Below are 25,435 nucleotides of genomic sequence, written 5' to 3'. Positions count from 1 at the left end.
GTGTATGCAACACAGAGATCGTGCATGCAACATAAAATCCTGCATGATCTCCGTAATGGACCGAACATGTGTAGTATGAGCAAATTAGGACAGGTTTACGATTTTGAGCCAAGCAAGCTACATGGGCTTCGTCCAATTGACCTCAGAGGATATGCTGAGTTTCGTCTTTTTTTGTTGATCGTTCGTTGTTTTGCAAAGAAAATCGGGCGTGTGGAATCTTCTGCACGTCAAAATCTAATTCCGTTGCAGCCGCGCGTCGGCGGAAATTAGGTAGCGCCACTCCGACGCCTATATTGAATTTTGGTGGCCTTGGAGTTTATATTTTGGTCCTGTTTTCAGTGTGTGCCTTCTAGTAGCTAATTGTGGTGCATTCTTTTTTTTTTGTGGGATTGAGTGCTTTCTGGTACCTGAAAAGTGCCTGGAAGGTGCGCTTCACGCATTCGCCTCGTCGGTGATAACGGCACCGCGTCGGAGATAATATCGGTGCTCCGAAGATGTTCTGCGCCTATTTAAATAAACTAAAATTCCGAACAGATGCTTCACAACAACTAAACTTTCAAAATGTCTTCGGAAGACTTGGAAAAAAAAGAGAAAAAGGTATTTGTGGAGGCAGATGCCGGCGATGGAACACATAGAGAAGACCATCATCTTCATGGAACCCAACTTATGATGTGTATTTTTTCTGTTTTCTTGTGCTTGTTCTTGTATGCCTTGGATCAGACCATTGTCGCCACCCTTTTGACCACAGTGGGTAACAAATTCGACGGTTTTGATCGTATTGGATGGTTATCGTCAGGATTCTTGTTATCGACCGCCGTGTTGGTTCCTTCTTGGGGAAAAGTGGCAATGGTTTTCGGACGGAAAATTACAATGTATGCTGCGATTGTGATCTTTGAGGCTGGTTCGTTGATGTGTGCTCTTTCTAACAATATGAATACCTTGATTGGAGGTAGAGTGTTGGCAGGTGTGGGAGGAGGCGGTATTCAATCGCTTGCTTTTATCATTATTTCTGAAGTTGTTCCCATTGAAAAAAGACCTCTTTCTATGGCGGTCATGGGGTGCACTTTTGCTGTGGCTAGTGTCTTGGGTCCACTTATCGGTGGTGCTTTCACTGACAATGTTACATGGAGATGGTGTTTCTACATCAACTTGCCCATTGGTGCTGTTGCTGCATTTGTGCTCTTTTTTTCGTTTAAACCACCAAAAACCAAAGGAAACATCAGGGAAAAACTCAAGATGATTGACTACTTGGGTACATTTCTCTTCACTTCAGGTTTGGTGGTTTTTCTCCTCGCCATCACTTTCGGTTCTGGCAATGATTTTGCCTGGGACTCGGCAGCCGTCATCGTTTGCTTCATTTTGGGTACACTCGTTCTTATCGGTTGGTGCGTCTATAACTTTGGATTCTCCAAGAACCCTCTTCTTCCATGGGAAGTAGTGAGAATCATTCAGGTTAGTGCAGCGTCTCTTACACTTTTCTGTGCATTTGGTTCGTTTATGAGTGGTATTATTTACGTTTCCATCTACTTCCAAGTGATCCACGGCGCCAACGCATGGCATTCGGGTGTGGATTTGTTGCCCTTTATCATTGCCGTGGTTATCAGCTCCATTATGCTGGGAATCATCATTGCCAAATCGAGATTTGTGAAGCCATTTACCGTTATTGCCGGTGCTCTTGGTCCTTTGGGCTACGGATTGGTTTCTCTTTTGGAAGTCGACTCTAGCAGCTCGAGTAAAATTGGACTTTTGATTGTTCCCGGTGTTTCTACCGGTATGCAAATGCAAGCTTCGATGATTGCCCTGCAAGTTGCGGCACCAAAGACCCCAGGAGGAATGATTTATGCTACAACTTATATCAATGTTGCTCGTGCTACTGGAGGAGCCCTTGCTTCTGCTTTGTCTACTGCCGTATACTCTTCGGCACTCAAAGATGCGCTTCTGAGTCATTTGAAAATAGCTTCACAAGACATTCAACGTCAATTGTCTCTGGTACCAATTGACACTCTTGTCAACTCCACAGAACTCATCAAGACCCTTTCGCCTGAAGCTCAAAAATTTGTGAAGGACCAAGTCATGTGGGCCATCAAAAGAGTATTTTACATGGCTCTTGGTTTTGCCGGGTTGGGTTTCATTTCATCTTTGTTTGCTACCAACCATAGATTACCCAAGCAAAGTGTGGGAGCCGCTGCTGCCAGCTCGGAACCCAAAGAAGAACTGAAGGAAGAATCCAAGGAAGAACGCTTGGAAACCGATAATGATTCTTCGGTGACTCCAGTGGATGGCGCCAATGAAGAAAAGATCAGCAGATCGTCCGTTGAAGTCAAGAATTGATGTAAATACTAATAGCCGTTGGGCATTCGACAATGAACCATAATAATAACGTTTGGATATGACTACAGATAATAGGAGAAGATTTGAAAGAGTGAAATATTATGAAGGTAAGGAAGTTAATACAAATAAATTAATAGATGCAAGTAAAAAATTATTAGCGATAAGTAATTTCAATAGAGTGGTATGCTATGGAAGTGAATATTTATCGAAGAAAACGTTATTAAATCGAGATGTAGTAGAGGTACTGATATACAATCAAGTTGAGTTATCAGCGTGAACAACGCCGCAAGCTCATACGTCATGTTACTTTCAAGAGTGATACATGATGGAATTATAGGTAAGGTTCCCGAACTAATACCAAGGGCATTGCGACAATAGGCTTTTGGGGATGTATATTTCGACAACACTTAAGAATAGGGCAGAAGTACATTTGCCGTATAACTATGCTGCTATCTCTATTTTGATAATACCCTTGTGTTTGAAGTACTTATGATTAAAGTATCATTTTAGTACTCAAAATCAAAGCGCTTCGAGTTATCTTCACTGGTCCCACAGTACTCCTCTGGGCAGTCTAACCACCAAATCTTGACTGAGTGTTCGCCGATATCAGTTTTGAATTTTTTCTCAGCAGTAAATGTGTCATTGGTCCACAATTCGCTAAATGTATAGCTCTTGGCAGCACTCTTCTTGTCTCCGAAGAAGATGTCACTAAATTCCACAGTAGTATCTTTAACGGCGTCTCCACTGTTGTATAAAGTCACCACGGTGGTACCATTGTTCAACAGGTTTGTAAACAAGTGAAGGTAACCACCCTCGGTTTTCCTTTTCCACATACGGTTTGCTGGACGAGATCCATCTTGGTTGATGGCGATGATGGCTTTGTTAGTAACTATAGCGAAGTCTTCGTCGCTCATTCCGGTAACGTCATTACCCAAGACCAAAGGACTCTTGAGAATGGCCCACAAGGTGAAGTGGGCTTTATATTCGCTGGTTGTCATTCCACCATTTCCGACTTCCAAGCTGTCCAAGTCGTTCCATCCCAGAAATTCGCTTGCTTTCTGACCTAATGGAACAGCCTTTTCCAAAATGTTATTGATCGAGCAAGAATAACCTTGAAGACCTGGGCATTCGTACGTTTCACAGGGACATCTGTCGTCATAACGATCGAAGTTGTCATATATATCGCCGCTGATACGCCACGAATTCGCAAGGGTAGAACCCCAGTCCCAAACATGATCTTCACCCCATTGGCACAAGGAGTAAAAGATTGGGCGTCCAGTATTCAAAAGAGCTTGGGACATGTTGTTGTATCTCTCGTAACTGATCTTTGCAGTGCCACTATTACCTTCATTGAAGCAGTTGTCATACTTCAAGTAGTCAATTTCCCAATCATTGGCAAAGGTGTCTGCATCAATTTCCTCATAGTGTAAGGACCCAGGGTAACCAGCACAAGTGTACTTTCCGGCAGAAGAGTACATTCCAAACTTGAATCCAAGATCATGGATCTTGTTGGAGAGGTCCAAGATACCGTTAGGGAATTTGTCTGGATCCTCGACAATTTTGTGAGTGACGGGGTCACGTTGCTTCAAAGCGTAACAATCGTCCATGACGATGTACTCATACCCATACTCCAATAGACCGAGTTCTTTCATTTTCTGTGCTGTCGAAAGAATCACAGTTTCGTTGATGTCGCAACCAAACTTGTTCCAGGAATTCCACCCCATTTGGGGCTTCTTTCCCAAGCCATTGTCAAAGGCAGAACACAAGCAAACATTCAAAGCTAAAAGAGCCAACCAAAGCATAGTGTTAATGGAAGCTCGAGCTGATTGAAACCATGACTTATCCTCCTTTTATAGACTCCGTGCTGAAAACTTTCTATTAATCTCACGAATGCCGTTTCTATTGTTCAGGCAAGCCAAACCGGTTACTCTTGGATATTAGACCGAAGCCAAGAAATCAAAAAAAAAAATGTACTCAAAGCGGCACAATGCTCGCCCGTTTCTTTCTCAAACTGTCAAGATACGACCCCGCAGGCAAATTCCGGAGGTTGTTCCGTGGAGAATAAGGTTCATAACCATGTACGAAAAATTAATAGGTAAGTGTTACCGCTTCATCTCGGGATTGACTTTATCAGATTGACGCGGGTATTCTAATATTTTTTGTAGAAGATCTTGCTGCTCTAGCTCTTATAGCTCATACGTCATTTACGCTTTCATCTTGCTGCTCTAGCTCGTACGTCATTTACGCTTCAAGCGAGTTTCTACCACAGCTGCAGGATTGAAGGCTCGCAAATATCAACGATAATTATATGCAGTTTTCAATTTGACGTATTGTTTGAATCACCAATCGGAGCTGGCTGCATACTCCAATTTCACCCCACTTTTATGCACTTGTTATGCGGGGTGGTTGTTGGGAAATCTCGCATTTCTATCATTTTCAATTCTCCGAGTACTCGGGCTGTGCCTACATTTTTTGGGATGGTAAGCAGCTGACTATTATAGAAGGAAGCCATTATATTTGATTTAAAACAGTTGAAGTTGGCTGTCTCGCACTAATTTTTCCGTGCTATAGACAGGAACAAATCTGTCAGACCTGCCAGGAGATTAAAATTTTTCTCGTTCAAAGCCACCCGTCTGTCTAAATCAGCTCATTATCGGTAGCGACGACCGATGCATATATGTGACATTCCAGTACGATATTAATACAGCAGTAACTAAGATGTCAGCTCAATCGTAGTTGCACCAATTACGATAGATCCTTTCGTTAGGTCGAGTTGCTAAAAGGTTGGGAAAAAAAATGGAAGGTGAATTCCGCTTGAGTTAGACACCTTCCCTACTCTACCGATGTCATATTCGCTCACTCCATTAAATAGGAAGAATCGATTTCTTACTATGACTGTTAGTGGGATTTCACTTATGTTGTGGACGAGCTATCACTAATTGGACCATTCGAAAACCTGATTAAACTTTTCGCAAAAAGGTGTAAAACTTTTCAATTTGAATTCAAAGACCAGGCTCTTTGTACTTCCTGATCGACTCTGAAAAGTGCTTAGAATCACTGCTATAGCTGCAAGAGAACTCCCAACTCTCCCAAGAGTCTGTAGCAGGATTCTCTTTTTGTTGGTACGGGTTTTCAATTGAGGTCTATTTCTTCGATCTGAACCCAATTGACAATGGGCATATGGTAACGACCAATACAAAACATTACCAAGAGACCCTGAATCCATCCATTTTTTCACTTTATTTCGATAAAGTGTACACCGTTGTGATACTGACTTCGAAACAAAACGTGAACTCTAGGTCCCACCCTTATGATTTAGATGCTAAAAGACGGTTCACATGGCCAGAGTTATGAGGTAATATCAATCGTTTCTTGTAGAAATCCGCTTCCAGTGATTACAGGTTCTCTGAAACCAATTCCATTGTAGTGGTTCATATAACGATCATGGAAAGTCCCCATCAATAGTGTTTCTTATCACCTTCTGCTTACAAGTTGATCGTATACGTAAAAGTTACAACGAGAAGTATACGTAAACAGTTATTAGTAGAGTGTAAGCAAAAAGTTAGAAACCAAGAATTGATAAAGCTCAAAAACTAAAAAAAAATCAGAATATCTTAGCAAAGTTGCGAGGTACAAGTTGTCAAAGCAAGTTATCAAAATAATCAGCAAATAATAATCAGTTAAAAATAGTAAATAATAAGGTACAAGAAAAATTATGAAGAGAGAATAAAATTCAAAACCATATAGTTACATTGAATTATCATGATAGTATTGAATTATCACGATAGTATTGAATTATCATGATAGTTGCAATAAGTCGCAAAGTCACTGCAGTTGAATTCCCGAGCGGCTCAGTTTAGCGAGGGCCGCACGCGGCGGCAGCGGGCCGATTTCCGCAGCCACTCCGATCCATGCGACACGGAGATAGCGCCAAACAGTACCTTTGAGCATCAGTGCTTATCAAAAATGAGGCCACCCCTCCCCCACCAAAACGGCAACTAGAACAATGCATCCTCGCTTAAAAGTCATTGTTGGTCTTTTTTTGGTCGGGTTTTTGTGTTCCTGCACCCAAGACTGCTAAATTTATCATTGGCTTGAAAACTTTACGCGGCGCATTTAAAGTTTTTTGAAAGCCTCGCTAACAAGAAAGGCTTTTTTCTGCTGTTATAGTCTGTGATTTGCGCTGCCCTGGTGGTGCTACAGTATAGAAGAGTGTGTTTCTCTACTTTTTAACAGCTCCAAGATGCGCCGGATTCTTCCGTTTTTGGCATTTGTTGTGTCGATAGCAGCAAGAAAAGACTCTGATATTTCGTCCCTGACAACCTCCACGTCCACTACAGTGTCCACCCTCCCTTCTGTGGACTTGCAGTCGTTTCTGAGAGAAACTGACGAAGACAAATCCATTGCAAAACTCATTTTTACCATTCCATACAATGACGTTTATTATAATACCAACGTAACCGTTGGCGACGACAACTTACAACTTCGATTAGACTTGACCCAGCCGGAAATATGGGTGATGAACGAGAATTTTTATTCTTGTGACCAAGTATTTTCGTATTATCAGGTAGAATTCGAATCTTACGGCTCCAACATTCCTGACCTGGCCACTGAAAACCCTTTATATACAGCCACAGCGTGCGCACAAGGAGGAGTCTACACCACCCCGTCGCTGGATATTCCCACGCCAACCATCCCCGGGTTGTCCAATGGCCAAACTTACACCATTCCAAACTTGAGCATCATCGACGCTGAAGGAGAATTCGAAACCGAAAACATTTCATTTGTTTTAGGAAGCAACCAGAAGTTGACTCTTCCTGACTTCTCCTTCGTCAACGTAGATTCCACAAATATGTGGGTAGGGGGGTTGGGGTTGGCCGGGAATCCCACAGGTTCTGGATTTCTCGACTCGCTCGTTCAACAAGGCATTATCAAATCCTCGGCTTACTCGCTTTGGTTTAATGGAGTGCAGGAACCTGGTGGACTCTGTGAGCTCCTTTTAGGTGCTGTGGACCAACACTATTATGAAGGGGACTTTTACTCGTTCGATATAATACCCTATGCTGGAGGTAAGAGCAACGACTATACAGACCAGCTTTTGCAGGGCCTCAAACTCCCCACGATTCTCCTCTCGGATTTGAGAGTAAGAAATGAGAACAGCAAGGAGGAAATCTCGCTTTTCTCGGCGCTGGATAGTGTTCCGGTGCTAATGGAGTCTCGAACTTTGTACAATTATCTTCCTTTGGACTCTATTATTAACTTGGCAATTCAGCTCGATGCCATCTACAACAATGACGTGGCCGAGTGGATCGTTGAATGTGATAAGATCTACGAAGCCAACGCTCTGTTGTTGTTCTCGTTTGGCGATTTGGAAATAGACATTCCTATGGAAGAAATGATTTCAAATGCAACTTATCAAGATACATTTTTGACTTTTTCCAATGGGAAACGAGCTTGCTACTTGATGGTGTTGCCCAGTTCAGAGCATGGCTATTCCAGTCTTGGAATCACATTTTTACGCCATGTTTATATGGCCCTCGATAACGACGGAGGCCGTATAGCCATTGCCAAAGCTAATAGCCTCGATGTCGTGCAAGACGACTACTCCACATCCAAGTCTGTCAGCGACTTTCCCACCAAGACCATGGCTAACATCACCGCATCGACTATTTCCCGCATTTCAAGTGGAAAAATTCCATTTGCTACTCACCAAAACCAGTCATCTACCTCGTTAACTTATAGTGCTGCCAACACCGGCGCCCAGGATATTCCCGAGCGATTTACAGGCGCTGTCATTCTGTCGGGACAAATCTTCTTGACCCCACTCACAGGAAGCAGTGCTATAGCCAGTGCTGCTGACGAACTGACGGCGAAAATGAAGAGTGGTGGCAGTTCGAAGTACACTTTTGTTACGATTCGGAGCATGAAGACAGAAATCCAAATAATAATGACAATCATAGGGGTTGTGATTATGACGCTTATACTCATATAGCCCTATATTACAATTTACGCAACTCGACCTCGTCGGTTTCTAGCTTGGTGTACTCGTTGTGGTTCTCATGGTATCGGAAGTAGTTGTACCAAAGAATGGTTACAAATGTAAGCACAAGTCCCAAGCAATTGATCAAACTTAAAGTATCACCAAATATTACTGAGCTGAGTGCAATCGTCAACACTTCTTTACCGATGCCGGCGATGGACAAGGTTATAACTTGGGCCACTGTGAGGAGTTTGAATTCACAGAGAGTCATCATGAATGCAAGAAAGCCAGGAAAAATCATCAACATTATAGTGGTAGCCACGCCTTTATCGTCCCATATTTGCGACTGGGTGAAGTTGGACCAGCCTTCAATTAGAAACCCGAACACGAGAAGAGCACCACACATAGCTGGCGACACAAAAAAAATCGTCGAAATTGAATTTCTGGTGTACTCGTTATGTTTGAGAAGAAGCTGGGTAAATGCCCATCTCAATCCAGACATCATTGCTGCTGCGAGAACCATCAAGATTCCCAACGGGTTGTAGTTTTGATCTGAGGCAGTGGGTGGTTTTTTCACCATCATCATCACCGACCCCGACATCACTACTACGATGAGCACGAGCCGGATATGGAATTTTTCAAGCCGGAAAAGAAGCCCAAACAAAAGCACAAACACTAGCGACGATGTCTTGAGCATAGTGTAGAGCGATAATGAGATAAACTTGAACGAGACGTTGGATAGTCCAATATCTCCCGCCAGAGCGAGTGAACAGGGAAGAATTTGGGAAGCGTAAAGAGCTGGTCCGATGCTGAAAAGTGTGATTAGCAGTGCTGACGGCATTGCCTGAGCTGAGCTGGGACCGGGGGTGGTCCCTGTTTCTTGAGCCACCAGTGCAGCCACCGTGGGTCGCAATTTGGGCTTGATATAGAGAACCAACGATGCGAGTAGAAAAAGACAAAACTGATGGAATGCCGTGATAAATATGGGATATTCAAAATTAAGACCTGCCCCGAACATCCACTTGTTGTAGATCGATATAGAAAGCGAAAATAGGTACCATCCGCCTATATATAGGGCGGCTTCCTGAGTCGGGTTCATTGTGAATGGGAACTAATTTGTGAATAAAGGGGACTTTAGTAATGTTTTGGTTTGATCCTGCTATACTGCCTAGAGTGGCGGGTGTGGATAATGTGGAAAAAGGTTGGAAAACGAGGAATTGTCAATGAACGAGAACTACCTTGGCATTAGAACGAAATCGTATAGACAGAGACGCGGGTATGTGGTGTCTGGGTGCAAATCAAAGATATTGGAAGTAGGAAGTCAGAATGGTCAATTGTGATTATCATGAAATTGGTGATTACAATAACCTTACACCATATGATTCTACCAATTGTATATTGGTATTACTTTTTTTTGACTTTCTCTATATTATTTTCTTTCACTTTTTTTCACTTTTATTTCTTCCTTTATTATGAGCCCTGCACCTGCCAAAACCAGGCATTGACTATATTCATGTGGGGAGATAAAGCAGATCCAAAACGGCCAAAAGCCAAGAAAATCGGCCAACTTTTTGTCAATGCACTCGGACAAGCGGTATTAGCGCCAATTCCAACTTTTAGCCGTTTTCTCCCACCACCTCCAAACTTGTCCTGCTGCCCCTCTCCATGCCGTCGCACCAAGATACATTTTCAGCAACGCTCGCGAAAATCAACTGCGATTCCATGTCTCTTATAGGGCTCCAAAAGGAGTTTATTCTTCGGTATCTTCGCGAGATCCAGACCCCTGGACTGCTCTACATCCTTATTCTCGATGATACCACCGAATCGCTTTTAAATCGAATTCTTCCTAAAGAAAAACTCTTGCGGGTGGTGACGAGCGTCGACAAAATCGACAACAAAAGAAGGACCCAAACGTTTCTCGAAGCCATTTATTTCGTGGAACTCTCCGCCTACAACATCAACTGTATGATAGCCGACGTCCAGGTCAAACGGTACAAGGGAGGCCATGGAATGTTCTTGCCGTTGCTGCCCACCGACACCGAGGCACTGTACGTGTACAATTCGTCCAAATTTATCCAGAACCCAAAGGTGTATGACTACTTTGGCGGCGGGAACAACATGCACACCGTGCCTGCCACCCTCTATCCGGTAGAATCTCGAGTTTTTTTGGCAGATTCTTCAACTCCAAATTCTATGGCCATCTACTACAACGACAATTGTGCCGAATTAGTGCTCCCACAAATCAGAATTGCCGCCCGTACCCTTGTGAACCTCTTGGTGATCACCGGCGAGTACCCGCTTATCCGTTTTTTCTGTCCTCAGGACGCTACTCATGTCGCTGCTCGGCTTCCCGAATTGCTCGCCGATGAGGTTCAACGTCAAATCGACGACTATGCAAGGGAACACCACGACTATCCACCTGTAGAAAACCAGGACAAGCCGCGGTCGATTTTGCTCATCACAGACAGAACAATGGACCTCTATGCTCCGCTTTTGCACGAGTTCAGCTACCAGGCAATGGCCATGGATATCGTTCCCAGCTTGGAACGAGAAGGAGTTTACAAGTATACTACCGAGAACGAAAACGGCGACGTGGTAGATCTCGAGGCTCGCTTGGACGATGAGGAAGACGAGGACTGGGTCAGTTTGCGTCATACGCATATCATTGAAAGCTCGGAACTCATCATCACCAAAATCAATGACTTGATACGGAACAATCCCATGATGGTGGACCGTCTGAAGGCCACCACGTCGCTGGATTTGATGTGGGTGGTTGCACATTTGAAGGGATTCGACAAAGAAAGACGTCAAATCACTCTTCACAAGAAACTCATAGACGAGTGTCTCGACCGCAATTCCGACCGAAAACTCGCCGAATTTGCAGCAGATTTCGAACAAACTTGTGCTGCCGGAGGCACCAGTTTCGAGGGTGTCAAGAATAAGACTCTCCATGAAGATTTGGTTGTGCTTCTCGCCCGAAGCGATTTGCACGTCAACGACAAAATGAGGTTGGTTTTGATCTACGCATTGTACCGCGGCGGGCTCGTGGAGTCCGACTTTATCAAGCTAGCCAAATTTATTGGCGTTAAGGACCGGCAAATGGTGTCGCTTGTGCAGCGATGTTTCACCAACATGCAAAAACTCGGGTTTCCCATCGTCAAACTGGACGTCAAACAAAAACGGGTGGTGAAGGAGCACTTCCACACCATCAACAACGAGGGCACCTACAACACATCGCGGTTTGGACCTGGTTTGAAAGCGGTTCTTCAAAAAGCTGCAAAATACCAATTGGACGAAACCTGGTTTCCTTACTTCCGCGACAAACCATTGGACGAGGACTTGCCTGCCGATGCCACCGGCTCATCTTCGGCGGCTCCAGGGTCGAATTCGTTGAGAAATCCTCGGATAAAAGCGTCGTGGGCGCAACACTCCGCCAAGCTGGGGCAGCAAAATCGTCCCAAACAACGCATTTTCTGTTATGTTGCGGGCGGCATAACGTACTCGGAAGTGCGCCTGATGTACGAGTTGACGGAGGCTACCAATAAAGACTTTTTTGTGGGATCTGAAGTGATCTTGAAACCTCGTGATTTTCTCATCGGACTTCAGTCCGTCGACAAAGCCAAAAAAATTCCCGATTTGGACATTCCGCTCTACCACAAGTTGCAGCGGCCCTCAGAAGCACCCTTACATCTTTTCGAGGTGCCCAAGGCTCCCGTAGTGCCGCAGGTAAACCCTAGTCAGATGTCCAATATGGCAGGTTTGTCCGTCAATGCTTCTCCCAACACCAACAACCAACCTTCCACCAATCTTCCTTCGCATTACCAAACCCGCTTGAGCAGGCAACAGGAACCCGAGCAAAAAGACAAGAAAAAGTCCAAGTTGAAAAAATTCTTCAAGTAGGCAGTGGATATTTTGCACCCATTGGGGCTGCGAATTTTTAGATAGACGCCTCCAATACACCATTACTCAGCACTAAAAGTATATAAGACCCGGTGCCGCACTCTCCAAACCCATTAATGGAGCAGATAGAATTTCCTTCCCACGACCCGACACATCTACATGGGGGCTGGAATTTGTTCAGTCAGCTCCCGGTGATGTTCTTGAGTTCGGAAACCACTCGGAACCTGCTGGCAACTCACCCCAATTTAGCCGCAAATTTCACCGCTTCTTCCCTGTTTCTTTCTTGCCCCTGTAACGATGGCTGGGGTCCAGTTTCGCCCACTTTGAGTGATATCACTCCGTGCTTTCTCCAGGGTGCCTTGATGGGAGCCGCGGCTTTGTTTATGGTGGTTTGTGGTGCCTGGCAAATCCAATCGCTTCGCACCACCAAATCGTCAATTGCCAATCGAGTGGGATGGCCGTTTTACACCAAGTTGGTGCTCGTGGCGGTGCTGGTAGTGCTTGCTGCTGCCCAGGCGGTGGCGTATACGGAGTCTGGGATCATCCGGACGTCGGTAATTGTCAATTTTGTGGCGACAATTGTGGCCCTTGGACTTCATTACATCGAGCAATTTAAGTCTATCATTCCTAGCGGAGTTCTTCTCTCATACTGGTTGCTCGAGGTCATTTTCGGGCTTGGAAAGGTCATCAACCTCAACTTGAGGCACCAGTTGGACACAAATTATGCTGTTTTTTCAATCTTGTTCTTGGTAACAGCCTTTTTGATTTTGGCGATCGAAATGCTGTTTCCAATGGAACCGCTCGACCCATCGCAGAAAAGCCGTTCTCCCCATGAAAGAGCCAACTTGTTCTCTCGTATAACTTTCACCTGGATGGCTCCGTTGATGAAAAAGGGTTACGTTCAATACTTGACCGAATACGACCTTCCACCATTGCCCAACTTCTTAAAGTCGAGCACCACCTCTCAGCTGTTCCTCCACAACTGGGAAAACCAGCGCGGAAACAAGTCTCTCGTCAGCGCTCTTTCCAAGTCTTTTGGAGCGGACTTTCTCCTCGGTGGTTTGTTCAAGGGTCTTCAAGATTGTGCTGCTTTCATCCAGCCTCAGCTCTTGAGATTGCTCATCAAGTTTGTCAACGAGTACTCTGAGTCCCTAAAAGCGGGCAAGCCAATTCCTCTCACCAGAGGTCTCATGATCGCTGGCTCGATGTTCATTGTTTCTGTGGGTCAAACTACTTGTTTGCACCAGTATTTCGAGCGTGCTTTCGATATGGGAATGAAGTTCAAGTCGTCTTTGACTAGTGTCATCTACAACAAATCATTGGTGTTGTCGAATGAAACAAAGCAAGCCTCTACCACCGGTGATATCGTCAACCTCATGTCTGTCGATGTCCAGAGATTGCAAGATTTGACCCAAAACATTCAAATCATTTGGTCGGGACCTTTCCAGATTATTTTGTGTTTGGTCTCGTTGTACAATCTTCTCGGAAACTCGATGTGGGCCGGAGTGTGTATCATGTTAATCATGATCCCACTTAATGGAGTCATTGCTAGATACCAAAAGAAGTTGCAAAGAACTCAAATGAAGAACAAGGACGAAAGATCCAGATTGATAAGCGAAATCATGAACAATATCAAATCTTTGAAGTTGTACGGATGGGAAAAGCCCTATCTCGATCGTCTCAATTTTGTCAGAAACGAAAAGGAACTCAAAAACTTGAAACGGATGGGTATCTTCAGTGCTGTTTCTATCTGTACCTGGACTTTCGCCCCATTCATGGTCTCGTGCTCTACTTTTGCGGTATATGTCTACACCCACCCAGATGAAGCACTTCTGACTGATATCGTTTTCCCTGCCTTGTCGCTTTTCAACTTGCTTTCTTTTCCTTTGGCGGTGATTCCCAACGTGATCACTAACATTGTGGAAGCCCAAGTGGCCGTTTCAAGATTGACCAAGTTCTTGAGCTCGCCCGAGTTGCAGCGTGAAGCGGTAATCAAGTGTTCTCGTGCCACTAAGGTGGGAGAAGTTGCAGTTGCAATCAAAAATGGAACTTTCTTGTGGTCCAAGGCCAAGGGCACGGAAAACTACAAGGTTGCATTGTCCAATATCAATATTGAAAGTAAGAAGGGAGATTTGGACTGTATTGTGGGGAAAGTTGGATCTGGTAAGTCTTCTCTTTTGCAATCTATATTGGGAGACCTCTATAAATTGGATGGTGAAGTGAGAGTTCATGGTAAGGTGGCTTATGCCCCACAAGTTCCATGGATCATGAACGGAACAGTCAAGGATAACATTATCTTTGGTCACAAATACGATGCTGAGTTCTATGATCATGTCATAAAAGCTTGTGCTTTGAACATTGACTTGAAAATTCTTCCCAAAGGAGACAAGACCGAGGTTGGAGAAAAAGGAATCTCGCTTTCTGGAGGTCAGAAAGCTCGTTTATCTCTCGCTAGAGCGGTTTATGCCCGTGCTGATGTGTACCTTTTTGATGATCCATTGAGTGCGGTGGACGAACATGTTGGAAAGCACTTGATAGATCACGTTTTGGGTCCACTGGGTTTGCTTAAAACCAAGTGCAGAATCTTGGCTACTAACAATATAGGTGTTTTGAGTGTAGCAGACAACTTGCACATGATTAGTGATGGTCGTTTGGTTGAGCAAGGTACCTACGAAGATGTGATGAAGCAGGAAGAAGGTTTACTTCGCCAATTGATCACCGACTTTGGTAAGAAACGTGAGGGTTCATCGACACCTCCTAGCGACAAAGAAGCAGAGACCAAGTCTGTTGTTGAAAACTTGGATTCAGACTGCGATATCGACGTAGCAAGTCTCAGAAGAGCATCAGATGCTTCTTTTGCAGCTGACGAGGCCAGAGTTATAGCTGAAACCGAGCAAAGTGACGATGCTAAAGCTCGTAGAGAGCACTTGGAGCAGGGCAAGGTCAAGTGGGATGTCTACTTAGAGTACGCCAAAGCTTGTAATCCTTCCAGTGTTGTTCTTTTCTTGGTTACCACAGTACTTTCTATGGTTGTCAGTGTGTGCTCGAATGTTTGGTTGAAGCATTGGTCTGAAGTTAACACAAAGTATGGTTTCAACCCCAATATTACCAAGTATTTGGGAATTTACTTTTTGTTAGGAATGGCTTCTTCCTTGTTGATCTTGGTGCAAACTTGTGTGATGTGGATTTTCTGTACTATTAGTGGGTCAAAGAAACTTCATAACGCTATGGCAGTTAGTGTCCTTCGGGCTCCTATGTCATTTTTCGAGACAACTCCTATAGGAAGAATCTTGAACAGATTTTCCAACGATATCTATAAAGTGGACGAGGTGTTGGGACGAGTGTTCGGCATGTTTTTCAGTAACACTACCAAGGTCATTTTCACCATCATCGTCATCTGTTTCCTGACATGGCAATTCATCTTCATCGTGGCCCCACTTGGAGTCTTATATGTGTACTACCAACAGTACTACTTGAGAACTTCTCGTGAGTTGAGACGGTTGGATTCGGTGTCAAGATCGCCTATCTTTGCCAACTTCCAAGAATCCTTGAATGGTGTAACTACTATTCGTGCTTTCGACCAAGTTCTGAGATTCAAGTTCTTGAACCAGTCCAGAATTGACAAAAACATGAGCGCTTATCATCCAGCAGTCAATGCCAATAGATGGCTCGCTGTAAGATTGGAGTTCTTGGGTTCGTTCATCATCTTGAGTGCTGCTGGTTTGGCCATTTTGACGTTGAGATCGGGACACTTGACAGCAGGTTTGGTGGGTCTTTCAGTCTCGTATGCTTTGCAAGTTACTCAGTCGCTCAACTGGATTGTTAGAATGACTGTTGAGGTTGAGACGAACATTGTCTCAGTAGAGAGAATCTTGGAGTACTCCAGATTGACTCCCGAGGCACCAGAAGTCATTGAGAGTCACAGACCACCTACTCTGTGGCCACTGCAAGGTGAGATCACCTTCAAGAACTACTCTACTCGCTACAGACCTGAGCTTGATTTGGTGTTGAAAAACATTAATCTTTCTGTCAAGCCCCATGAAAAGGTCGGTATTGTGGGAAGAACTGGAGCTGGAAAGTCTTCCTTGACGTTGGCTTTGTTCCGTATAATCGAGGCAAGTGGAGGTAACATCAATATTGATGCAGTCGATACAAGTGCCATTGGCCTTGCTGACTTGAGACACAAGCTTTCCATCATTCCTCAAGATTCTCAGGTATTCGAGGGTAACATTCGTTCGAACCTTGATCCCAACAATAGATTCACCGAAGACCAATTGTGGAGAGCTTTGGAGTTGTCCCATTTGAAGGATCATGTTATGAAGATGTACGAAGAACGCAATGAAGACGACGAAGCCGAGAATGCTCTTGATGTCAAGGTCAGCGAAGGTGGCTCGAACTTGTCGGTTGGTCAAAGACAATTGATGTGTCTTGCCAGAGCATTGTTGGTGCCTTCGCATGTTCTCATTTTGGATGAAGCAACGGCCGCTGTGGACGTTGAAACCGACCAAGTATTGCAAGAAACTATTCGAACTGAATTCAAAGACAGAACGATTTTGACCATTGCGCATAGATTGAACACAATCTTGGACTCCGATAAAATCATTGTTCTTGAAAATGGTGCGGTTGCTGAGTTTGATTCTCCTCAAAGCTTACTAAAGAACAAAGACTCCCTTTTCTACGCTCTCTGCAAGCAGGGTGGATTCGTGGATGATGACTAGATAGACGTATAAAAAAGTGTATGGATTAATGTTCACTTCTCTTACGAAGTGTGTTAATATAGTACAATGGTAAGAAGTCATTTCTGGAGTTGACATCTATAGGGTTGAGCTCTGCCACAGCATCCATGGTTTCTGTTGTAGGTGTAAAGTTGTTGGTTTCCTCGTCAAATTTCTGTTGCTGGAAAAGTTGGTTTTTGTCGGAATCATGAGCGCTGATAAGAGTGTTTGTAGCTTCAATGTAGCACATGTCGAGGACATTATCTTCGTAGGAAATGGTCTGCAAATGGCGCACCGAAAGCTTGGCGTCGATTTCGAAAAGGAGAACTGCTTTTGTCTGTTCACATAAAACTACCAAGATGTTGAGGCCGGTTTTCTTATTAGTGAAAGTCAAGATTCTGGCAACCGAGATCTCCTTTGGCGAAGTTTCAGTGAGAAATCTCTCTGGTGGTAAGTGGGAGTCGGTCAAAAAGGGTGCAATTAACTCACGAAGTTCAATCTTGGCAACAAGCTGGCCCTCATACCAACGCCATAAGCAAAGATAATCGTCTCCACCTCCACTTATAAGCAAGCTTTGGTCAAAGTTAGGCACGTGTAAGCACGAAACGAACTCATGGTGGCCAAAAAGAAAGTTTTTGATCACGAAAGATTTGGGGTAATTTGAGATCCGAATGTGTTCATCTCTGTCACCAGTGATGATAAACTTTTTCTTGTCATTGCTAACAATTGCAACATCGCTCAACATGGATACATGGCCCAATATCGGAGTCAACTCCTTTTCGTTCACAACTTGATCGTCTTCAATTGCAATCGAATAAACGTCTCCGAATTTGTCGGCCACCACCAACCGGTCCTCATCGACCGACAAGGCACACGGACGCTTTGAAAAAGGCTGGCGTTTCTTGAGCTCAAGGCAGTTGTCCTTAGAGTGGTCTATGGTGAAAATAACTACAGCTTTGTCGCTGTCCGTGGTTGCAAATAGGTACTTTTCATCTGAAGAGAGTCTCAATGCTCTGATATAATTGTAGATGGGAGGTGCCCCTGGACCAGGAGTAGGAATCTTGGAAACCTTGGCTTGCCCTGACTCTGATTTTTGGCGTTTCGAGTCGTTTTCCTTATCAAATTTCTCTTCGTACTTTTTCTTCAAAAAATCACTGTTGTCCAATTCGTCCTTCCATTGGCCCACAAGCTTACCTGAAGTCAAGTCTATCACTAACAAGACATTCTTGACAGTTGTGAACAAATACCGGCCCGTGGTATCGGCCACTATGATCTGGAACGGGTGCTTCATGGTGGTTCTTGATTGAAAAAATCAAGATGCGATGACGATGAAGTCACGTGAAAATCTATAATGAGGATATGTAGTTTACAGCAAGTCAAGGGAACCAAAGCAGGCAGTGAATGAGTAGAAGTTAAAACTTCCGCTACTTTCGCTTAAAGTTCCATGCCCAATTAGAAATCTTTTTTCCAAAAGGTACTTCATTGACGTTAGACGCCTCATCGGTGTTTTTCACGCTTTCGAATATTGAAAGATTTCGCGAGCTTGGCGGCTCGGAATTGGGTGGGGCATTGAGACGCTGGCGAAAGTTGTCGAATACACTTGCTATTCTCGACCGCAGGTCGGCAATGTCAGATCCAATGTGTCTTGGCGTTAAAAAATTGAAGATGAACTCATCGGCCATAGCATCCCAGATCAAGTAGTTTTTGGTTTTTCTCCAGTTCTCTATAAAAGCCAGGCCGAACGCTGCCATGTTTCCGTTATCAATGCTGACATCATCGTTGGCATCTAAATCAGTGGATGCTGGAGTATGGGAAAACCCTGGGGGTGGCTGTTTGAACTTCTCAACGTACTGCGAGTACTTGGTAGTGGACAATAAGGAGCAGAGGTAGTCCTCGAACTTGTAGCGAATGTAATCGTCACTGCCAATGTAGTTGTCTTGTTCGTCGATTTTTCGGATGTTTTCGAGAAGACTGTTAATAAAAATCTTGTCTTTCAGCGAAAGCAACAAATCGTCTCCTCTTCCAACGGGATAGCTCACTTCATTTGTATCGAGGTTTATGAGTATGTCTACTTCCAAAGCCATCAGCTGATTCACGAAGAGTAAGTTTGAGGAACCAACCATGAAACTCTTGGTTCCTGGACTGCTGAGTGCGTTGAGTTGCTGGAGAGGAAGATATGGGTTCCAGAACGCACCTTTGGTGTTGAATATTTGCAATGGGAGACCGAAAAATCTCAACATGGACTGCCGACTTGAAGTGTTTAAAGATTCTGGCTTCTTTAGTGGGCCGTTCGTCTCGCTGTAGTCGATCAAGGGACAGCTGGAATCGGCAAGATTATGGATCAAATTAGGGACGAGGGAAATGAGATTGTTTTGGAACATGGTTAAAGATTCCAAGTTGTTATTAGAGAATATAAGTATCTTCTTCTCGAGAAGCATTGCTTTGAATAGGGTGAGGAAATTGTGGCGGAATTTGGTGACTGTTTCCTTCAAGTTTAAATTGACAAAGAATTCGTCCTCTCTTTCGATCCTAAGAGCTTCTTGGTCTATTGATAGTCTCCTGTCGACTTTGGGTTTGAAAGAGTCGTTGAGGTTCTCGAACAAGTGCTCTAGGAGCTCGTAGTTGTCTAGACGTTCCTGGATCAAGAAACTGTGGGTGATGATGGAGAGCTTTTCTTTGATCTTGGTGAATATGGGCTGGTTGCACGCTATTACCACGATGGCTTTTTGGACAATTGATCGGGTTATATCCTTGTTTCGAGCCATTTCTAAGTCGGAGAGATCGCTGGTCTTCACTTGGCGCACGCAAGAGCACCCAAAGAGCGTTCTAAGGTGCCTGGGATCACCTTGAAAGTTATCGTAATCGTCACCGTCGTCGTAGGAGAGCCCGGTGACAAAATCGTAAACCAAGCTGAAATTGGAAAACGTTTCTTCGTGTTGGTGTGATCCGTCGGGCAACGCCTGGAATGATAGGTTTTTGAATAAACTTGGGGAATAATTGTGGTGATAATTGGACTTCCAGAACTCCACTTCTGGGCCCCGCGAATGGTGAAAGTCGACCAAACACACTGCAAAAATTGCATCGTCTACCTTATCGTGGACGTACCGTTTGGGTGACTCGATAATGGGAAGATTTCGTATCTGGATGGACTTTCGTCTGGGAGTTGTAGGGTTGCTGGTATCGACTTTCTGTGAAGTTGGAGATGCTGGAATGGATTCTTCTTCTGAGCGCGAGCTACGAAGATCGTCATCGAGTTTGTGGCGGCTTCCCAACCGGATCGGGCGACACTGAAACTGTTCGTTCGTTGTGGGTTTTTCCTCTGTTCGTTTTGCGAGTCTCATGGGCTTCATGAAATCATTGAACTCATTTTCATCGCCGCCAGTAACGTCTGACCATGGGTTGGTACTGAGGTCGTGGTCATCCATGGGCATCTCGAGCCGGTGGTGGTTGTGGTTTGAGGTGAATTAGATAGGTGCGATTTTGCGTCTGGTAGTTATAGGCTCAAGTGCAGGACTGTAGACGAAGAGCGAGCTGAGTAGCAGTTTCCAAAATTGGATTGAGCAGGAATCTTGGTCGGGATTGGTTGGGTTAGTGGGGGTGGTTGAGTGGATGAATGGGGGTTCATGAAAGCAAAATTGGTAATTCAACATTCATAATTTTGCATTTTTGCAGATTTTCACCATTCCACTTTCAACTCGATCTATTGAAATTTTCAATAGTTTGGAAGCAGACCTCTGAAACTCGAAGCTCCAGTATCGTAATCGACCCCGGACGGTTTAGTGTTTTCCACACTGCAAGTAATAGGTCTTGAAGGTGTGTGAGTCTACTCTTGGCTGCAAATTACCTTCGCGACCTCACTCAATAAGAACCAACGCAAAACCAACGTAGGTTCTCGAATTCAGCCCAATGGCAGATTCGATCACAGAAAGCTCACAGATCTTAAAGGGATGCTTCTTTCACTCAAGTATCAGCACTGGCACAAGGTGACCGCTTACATCAGCAGTCCTCGGTATATCCCGACCTAATCTTCAACAGACTCCCATCCAAAATGCCACAACTTCAAGTAGGAGATCAAATTCCCGAAGGTGTCAAGTTCAACTACATTCCTATCGATTTGCAGCAAGTGCACCAAGAAGACGCTCTTGCATGTGCTCAGCCTTTGGTTTTTGATCTTGACAAGCAGCTTGCCAAATTGGATAAAGACTCCAATGTGCTTTTGGTAGCTGTTCCTGGTGCTTTTACGCCAACATGTACTGAGAACCACATTCCCCCATACTTGGAGAACTTGGTTAAACTCAAAGAAAAAAACAACGTTGCATTGATCATCATTGTCAGTACCAACGATGCCTTTGTGCTCAATGCCTGGGCCAAATTGCTTCTTCGAGACGTCAAACCAACGGGTAAAGAACCCCAATTGGTGTTTGCATCCGATGGTGGAGCTCAATTCAGCCAGAAATTCGATTTGTCAGTGGATGCAACCGCACGAGGAATGGGAATTAGAACCGCTCGATACGCAATTGCGTTCTCCAAGGACCGCCGGGTGAAGTATGTGGGCAAGGAAGTGGACAGGAGTGTGAGGTATAGTGGGGTGGAAGCGGTAGTAGCAAAGTTGTAGCAGTTGTAGAGCAAGAAGCAGTGATAAGCAAGAGTAGCAGAGAGATAGCAATAGAATAGCAGATAGTGGTAGCTGATAGCAGAGAGGATAGCAATGAAGTAGCAAGTCGAATTGGGATAGCAATTAATCGGCAACTAGCCTGCGGCTAATTGCCGGCACTTTTATTCACTTACAATTGTCCAGAAGCGTCAATCACAACCTTGGCCTTGGTAGCACCAGAGTCAGAACCGTAAGACTCAACCTTCTTGACAACGTCGTAACCGTCAACAACCTCACCAAACACAACGTGTTTGCCGTCCAACCATGGGCAAGGAACAGTGGTGATGAAAAATTGCGATCCGTTGGTGTTAGGACCAGCATTGGCCATCGACAACAAACCTGGCTTGGTGTGCTTTTTGGAAAAGTTCTCATCGGCAAACTTCTCACCGTAGATCGACTTACCACCAGTACCGTTACCTCTGGTGAAATCACCTCCTTGCAACATGAATTGAGGGATTACTCTGTGGAAAGAAGATTGGGCGTAACCGAAACCTTTTTCACCAGTACACAAAGCTCTGAAGTTTTCAGTGGTCTTAGGAACGACATCATCGTACAATTGGAAGGTGACTCTTCCTAATTTGGAGCCGTTAGCAGAAATGTCAAAGTATACTTGGGTCATAATTGGTGCTGCAAAATGACAGCGTGGGCGCCAGGGGCTTTTATAGTGGAGACTGCGCTGACGTAAGATGACGTCCGACGAGGTGGAACGATCTAGAACAAAAGGCACGTGCTGACAAACAGGTGATCGAATTAGACGGTTGCGGAGTTGGAACCACGCCGCACGACGGCTGCAACAAGAACTTTCAGACCGTTAATGTATTCTGATGATATATGCGATTTTAAGAGAGTTTAGGCAAGTTGGGTAATGTAAGAGCACAAGGCCGTTTCTGAAAATGATTCAAATACATCTAAACAGTTGCAAACTGGAAAGACTCACTCGTCAAATCTCATGTGCTTTTCATTTTTATCTCTTGAAGATGTTTAAAAATCAAATTCCATTCGTTTAAATCCAAAAATCCAGCATGAAATCAAGCCAAGAAACCCATCAAAGAACCTATTTCATATTCCAGAGAGTTTCAAAATATTGAAGAGATCAGATGAGAACTGAGCTAACGGAGTATTTTCCTGAACTTGAACAACTGACCAGACACCTATTAGAAACTTTCAGGTTTTGAGGAATTTTTGGTTTTCGGGTTGTATTAACCCTCCATACAAGGCAGAACCTGTCAAAACACGGAATTCTCGACCATCCAAATGTGAAATCATTATTGAATCTGTTCAGCCAGTTTGTTCAAACCACGACTTACGATGACTGTACTCAACAAGATTCCTTAAACTCTTGTTTCAAGTGAGATACACTGAAAAGTATAAACTGAAAAGTTTCTAGAATAAGCCCTACTACATTCTGACTCGAAGAACTCGGCTGTGACAACAATTCAAAATACTATCGAAAGAGATCTGGTGTATACAGTTGGATTGCATCGCTCTAGGAATGGTTTGAACCACACCTCTAGCGTATTCAGTTAATTTGAGTATTCAGTTGGTTTACTCATCCACCTTTCGGGTCTCCACATCAATACCAATGACACTTTCCAGGGTCAAATCATACTTTCCAAACCTTCTCGCCGAGATCCGTCTTGCAAAGAGAAGATCCAACTCCTCATATGTTCTGTTTCTGGTTTCTGGAAGCCGAAAAAAACTCCATGTGAGCACCACCAAAGCAGTTCCCAACCAAACAAACGCAGTTTTTCCTTTCAAATTGAGCTCTCCCGGATTGATAAGATACGGTTCCACCACCCGAGAAATGATCAGAGTCAAGTTGTAAGCGTCGCGAGCCAACGCTATAGTTTGTGCTCTCAAACGAGTAGCTGACATTTCGCTGACAATGGTAAAAGCCAACGGTCCAATTGTCAGCGAATAAGTAGCTACCCACACCAAAGTAAGCCCTGCTTGGGCCCATTTTGCACCACTGTGGGACTGAGCTGGAAACGACAAGATTCCAATTAACAAAAGTGTAGCGGTCAAAATCGAGTAGCCGGTGACATAGATGGTGCGACGACCAAACCGAGAAAGAAGAAACCACGAAACAATGCACCCTGTAAATGCTACTCCGGTGACTCCAAGATTCAATTTGTAAGTGTCTTGAGGATTCAAGCCAGCTTGGGAGAAAAAGTAGGTTGGAGAGTAGGCAAAGGAAGACCCCGACCAGATCTGGCCGGAAAATGTCAAACACACTATTTCGGTTCGTCTGAGATTTGTGCCTTGGAAACACTGAACGTAGCTCTTCCAGCCCTTGAAGTCGGCCGAGTTTTCATTTTCCTGCTCAACTTCCAACGAATTGGTGTGGATCATGAGTGCAACTCTGTCTTTGGCCTCGTTCGCAACCGTTTTGGAACTGAGTCTTTTGACCGCTTTTTCTGCATCTTCGATTCTTCCTTTCCTCACCAACCACCATGGAGAATCTGGAGCAAGATACGTCAACACGAAAAGTGGAATCGGCCATACCCATTGAATTGCAAATGGAATCCGGTACCCCCAATGGGTGGAATTTGCAACCAATGCCTTGAGAACTCCAGCGGCCACGAATTGTCCAATTGCCCAGCACATGTTCACATAAGCAGTAAGATACCCTCTCAAGGACAAAGGACACACTTCAGACGAATAGGAGGGCCCCATAGTTGCAAATACTCCCCATGGTAGCCCACACATAACTTGTCCCACCAAGAGCACCAGAATCGAAGGTGCGAAAAATGGAATAAAAATGAACGCTGACATTACAATTAAAGAACCCATGATAACACGGCGATGCCCAAACCTTTCTGTCAAGTACCCATTGGCCAAAACTCCAAAAAAAGTTCCCACAGAAGAAGCACATCCTAAAGCAACCTGCCATCTTCCTTCAAGTTCATAGGTTCCGTCTCCAGTTCGAACCCCATACTTTTCCTTAAATGAAGGATACGCATAAAAAGAAGACATCAAGCTGGTATCGTATCCTTCCATAATAATGGTAGCAGACATCACCATGGCCCAAAAAATCGCTTTTTTGTGGTGAACCACTGCCTTCCTGAACCCGAGTTCATGCTCATTTTCACTACCTTGACGAGCTTTTTCTAGCAAAGATTCCTTGTTTTCGACCAAATCCACGGAATTGGCATCTTCCACGTGAAAAACAGACGCTTTCTTCTCGATTTCTTCGGAAACCATTGCCAAATTTGCAGCCGTGGGGCACTCTTATACTTGATTATAGTGGGGTATACCTCTATGATAGTGGAGATTTTGCGTGGGGGACATTTCGCCAAGGCTTTCCCCAGCTTCATACCTCGTAATTGACGTAAAGCTCCTCCTTCGGACGGCTGAAATTTCTTGGCTTGCCCGAATTTGCAACAAGTGGAAAAACCATGGAACAAACCCTCGGAACAAACCCTCGGAACAAACCCTCGGAACTCACCATACATAGCGCGAAATCCGGTCGATATTCCCGTGCATTAATGCGTATGCATGCATACCCCAGGTTCGCACAGAAGTGGGGGCTCGGCATAACTCACGGCTGCAAATTGACAATGCTAACAATAAACTAACAAAGGAGGCTACATTTTCTTTTCTCCACATTAATTGCTAAACACTATCTGCACTATACTTTTAGGGACATCGGAGGTGACTGCCTGAAGATCTTCGGAATCCAATTTGTACGAAGCAAACTTACGAGCCGGAACTCGTCTTTCAAAGAGAATGTCCAATTCCTCGTAAGTTCTGTCTCTGGTCTCGGGAAGGCGGAAAAAACTCCAAATCAAGGTGGGAAAGGCGGTTGCAAACCACACAAATGCAGTCTTTCCTTTAAGATTTGCATTTTGAGGA

At 44.4% G+C, this 25,435-nt stretch overlaps 11 protein-coding genes across 11 annotated transcripts; 5 read left to right on the top strand and 6 right to left on the bottom strand. All coding sequences in view use genetic code 12, as the record gives it.

The window, feature by feature from the left end:
- Window positions 1-561: 561 nt before the first annotated feature.
- PGUG_04884 (MDR family MFS transporter) lies at window positions 562-2,331 on the top strand (the record flags this gene model as incomplete). Its single annotated transcript, XM_001482879.1, has 1 exon — window positions 562-2,331. One exon carries the CDS (start codon window positions 562-564, stop codon window positions 2,329-2,331), a length of 1,770 nt encoding a protein of 589 aa, XP_001482929.2.
- A 506-nt stretch (window positions 2,332-2,837) lies between these two features.
- On the bottom strand, window positions 2,838-4,133 carry PGUG_04883 (glycoside hydrolase family 27 protein; the record flags this gene model as incomplete). Its single annotated transcript, XM_001482878.1, has 1 exon — window positions 2,838-4,133. The coding sequence occupies one exon, from the start codon at window positions 4,131-4,133 to the stop codon at window positions 2,838-2,840; it is 1,296 nt and encodes a 431-aa protein (XP_001482928.2).
- Window positions 4,134-6,574: 2,441 nt separating this feature from the next.
- Window positions 6,575-8,323, top strand: YPS7 (putative aspartic endopeptidase; the record flags this gene model as incomplete). The annotated part of the gene is made up of 1 exon (XM_001482877.1): window positions 6,575-8,323. One exon carries the CDS (start codon window positions 6,575-6,577, stop codon window positions 8,321-8,323), a length of 1,749 nt encoding a protein of 582 aa, XP_001482927.2.
- Window positions 8,324-8,330: 7 nt separating this feature from the next.
- PGUG_04881 (uncharacterized protein) lies at window positions 8,331-9,410 on the bottom strand (the record flags this gene model as incomplete). Its single annotated transcript, XM_001482876.1, has 1 exon — window positions 8,331-9,410. The coding sequence occupies one exon, from the start codon at window positions 9,408-9,410 to the stop codon at window positions 8,331-8,333; it is 1,080 nt and encodes a 359-aa protein (XP_001482926.2).
- Window positions 9,411-9,976: 566 nt separating this feature from the next.
- SEC1 (Sec1p) lies at window positions 9,977-12,211 on the top strand (the record flags this gene model as incomplete). The annotated part of the gene is made up of 1 exon (XM_001482875.1): window positions 9,977-12,211. The coding sequence occupies one exon, from the start codon at window positions 9,977-9,979 to the stop codon at window positions 12,209-12,211; it is 2,235 nt and encodes a 744-aa protein (XP_001482925.2).
- A 116-nt stretch (window positions 12,212-12,327) lies between these two features.
- Window positions 12,328-16,929, top strand: YCF1 (ATP-binding cassette glutathione S-conjugate transporter; the record flags this gene model as incomplete). The annotated part of the gene is made up of 1 exon (XM_001482874.1): window positions 12,328-16,929. One exon carries the CDS (start codon window positions 12,328-12,330, stop codon window positions 16,927-16,929), a length of 4,602 nt encoding a protein of 1,533 aa, XP_001482924.2.
- Window positions 16,930-16,954: 25 nt separating this feature from the next.
- On the bottom strand, window positions 16,955-18,217 carry PGUG_04878 (uncharacterized protein; the record flags this gene model as incomplete). Its single annotated transcript, XM_001482873.1, has 1 exon — window positions 16,955-18,217. One exon carries the CDS (start codon window positions 18,215-18,217, stop codon window positions 16,955-16,957), a length of 1,263 nt encoding a protein of 420 aa, XP_001482923.1.
- A 133-nt stretch (window positions 18,218-18,350) lies between these two features.
- PGUG_04877 (uncharacterized protein) lies at window positions 18,351-20,357 on the bottom strand (the record flags this gene model as incomplete). The annotated part of the gene is made up of 1 exon (XM_001482872.1): window positions 18,351-20,357. The coding sequence occupies one exon, from the start codon at window positions 20,355-20,357 to the stop codon at window positions 18,351-18,353; it is 2,007 nt and encodes a 668-aa protein (XP_001482922.2).
- Window positions 20,358-20,974: 617 nt separating this feature from the next.
- Window positions 20,975-21,541, top strand: AHP2 (Ahp2p; the record flags this gene model as incomplete). Its single annotated transcript, XM_001482871.1, has 1 exon — window positions 20,975-21,541. The coding sequence occupies one exon, from the start codon at window positions 20,975-20,977 to the stop codon at window positions 21,539-21,541; it is 567 nt and encodes a 188-aa protein (XP_001482921.1).
- Window positions 21,542-21,710: 169 nt separating this feature from the next.
- CYP1 (peptidylprolyl isomerase) lies at window positions 21,711-22,199 on the bottom strand (the record flags this gene model as incomplete). The annotated part of the gene is made up of 1 exon (XM_001482870.1): window positions 21,711-22,199. The coding sequence occupies one exon, from the start codon at window positions 22,197-22,199 to the stop codon at window positions 21,711-21,713; it is 489 nt and encodes a 162-aa protein (XP_001482920.1).
- A 926-nt stretch (window positions 22,200-23,125) lies between these two features.
- On the bottom strand, window positions 23,126-24,784 carry PGUG_04874 (uncharacterized protein; the record flags this gene model as incomplete). Its single annotated transcript, XM_001482869.1, has 1 exon — window positions 23,126-24,784. The coding sequence occupies one exon, from the start codon at window positions 24,782-24,784 to the stop codon at window positions 23,126-23,128; it is 1,659 nt and encodes a 552-aa protein (XP_001482919.2).
- Between the last annotated feature and the right edge of the window lie 651 nt (window positions 24,785-25,435).

Source organism: Meyerozyma guilliermondii, genomic scaffold, assembly GCF_000149425.1.
Source record: "Meyerozyma guilliermondii ATCC 6260 scaffold_6 genomic scaffold, whole genome shotgun sequence".
Classification (NCBI taxonomy): Eukaryota; Fungi; Ascomycota; class Pichiomycetes; order Serinales; family Debaryomycetaceae; genus Meyerozyma; species Meyerozyma guilliermondii.
Note: the sequence above shows the minus strand (reverse complement) of the source record. Positions and strands in the feature narration are given on the sequence as shown.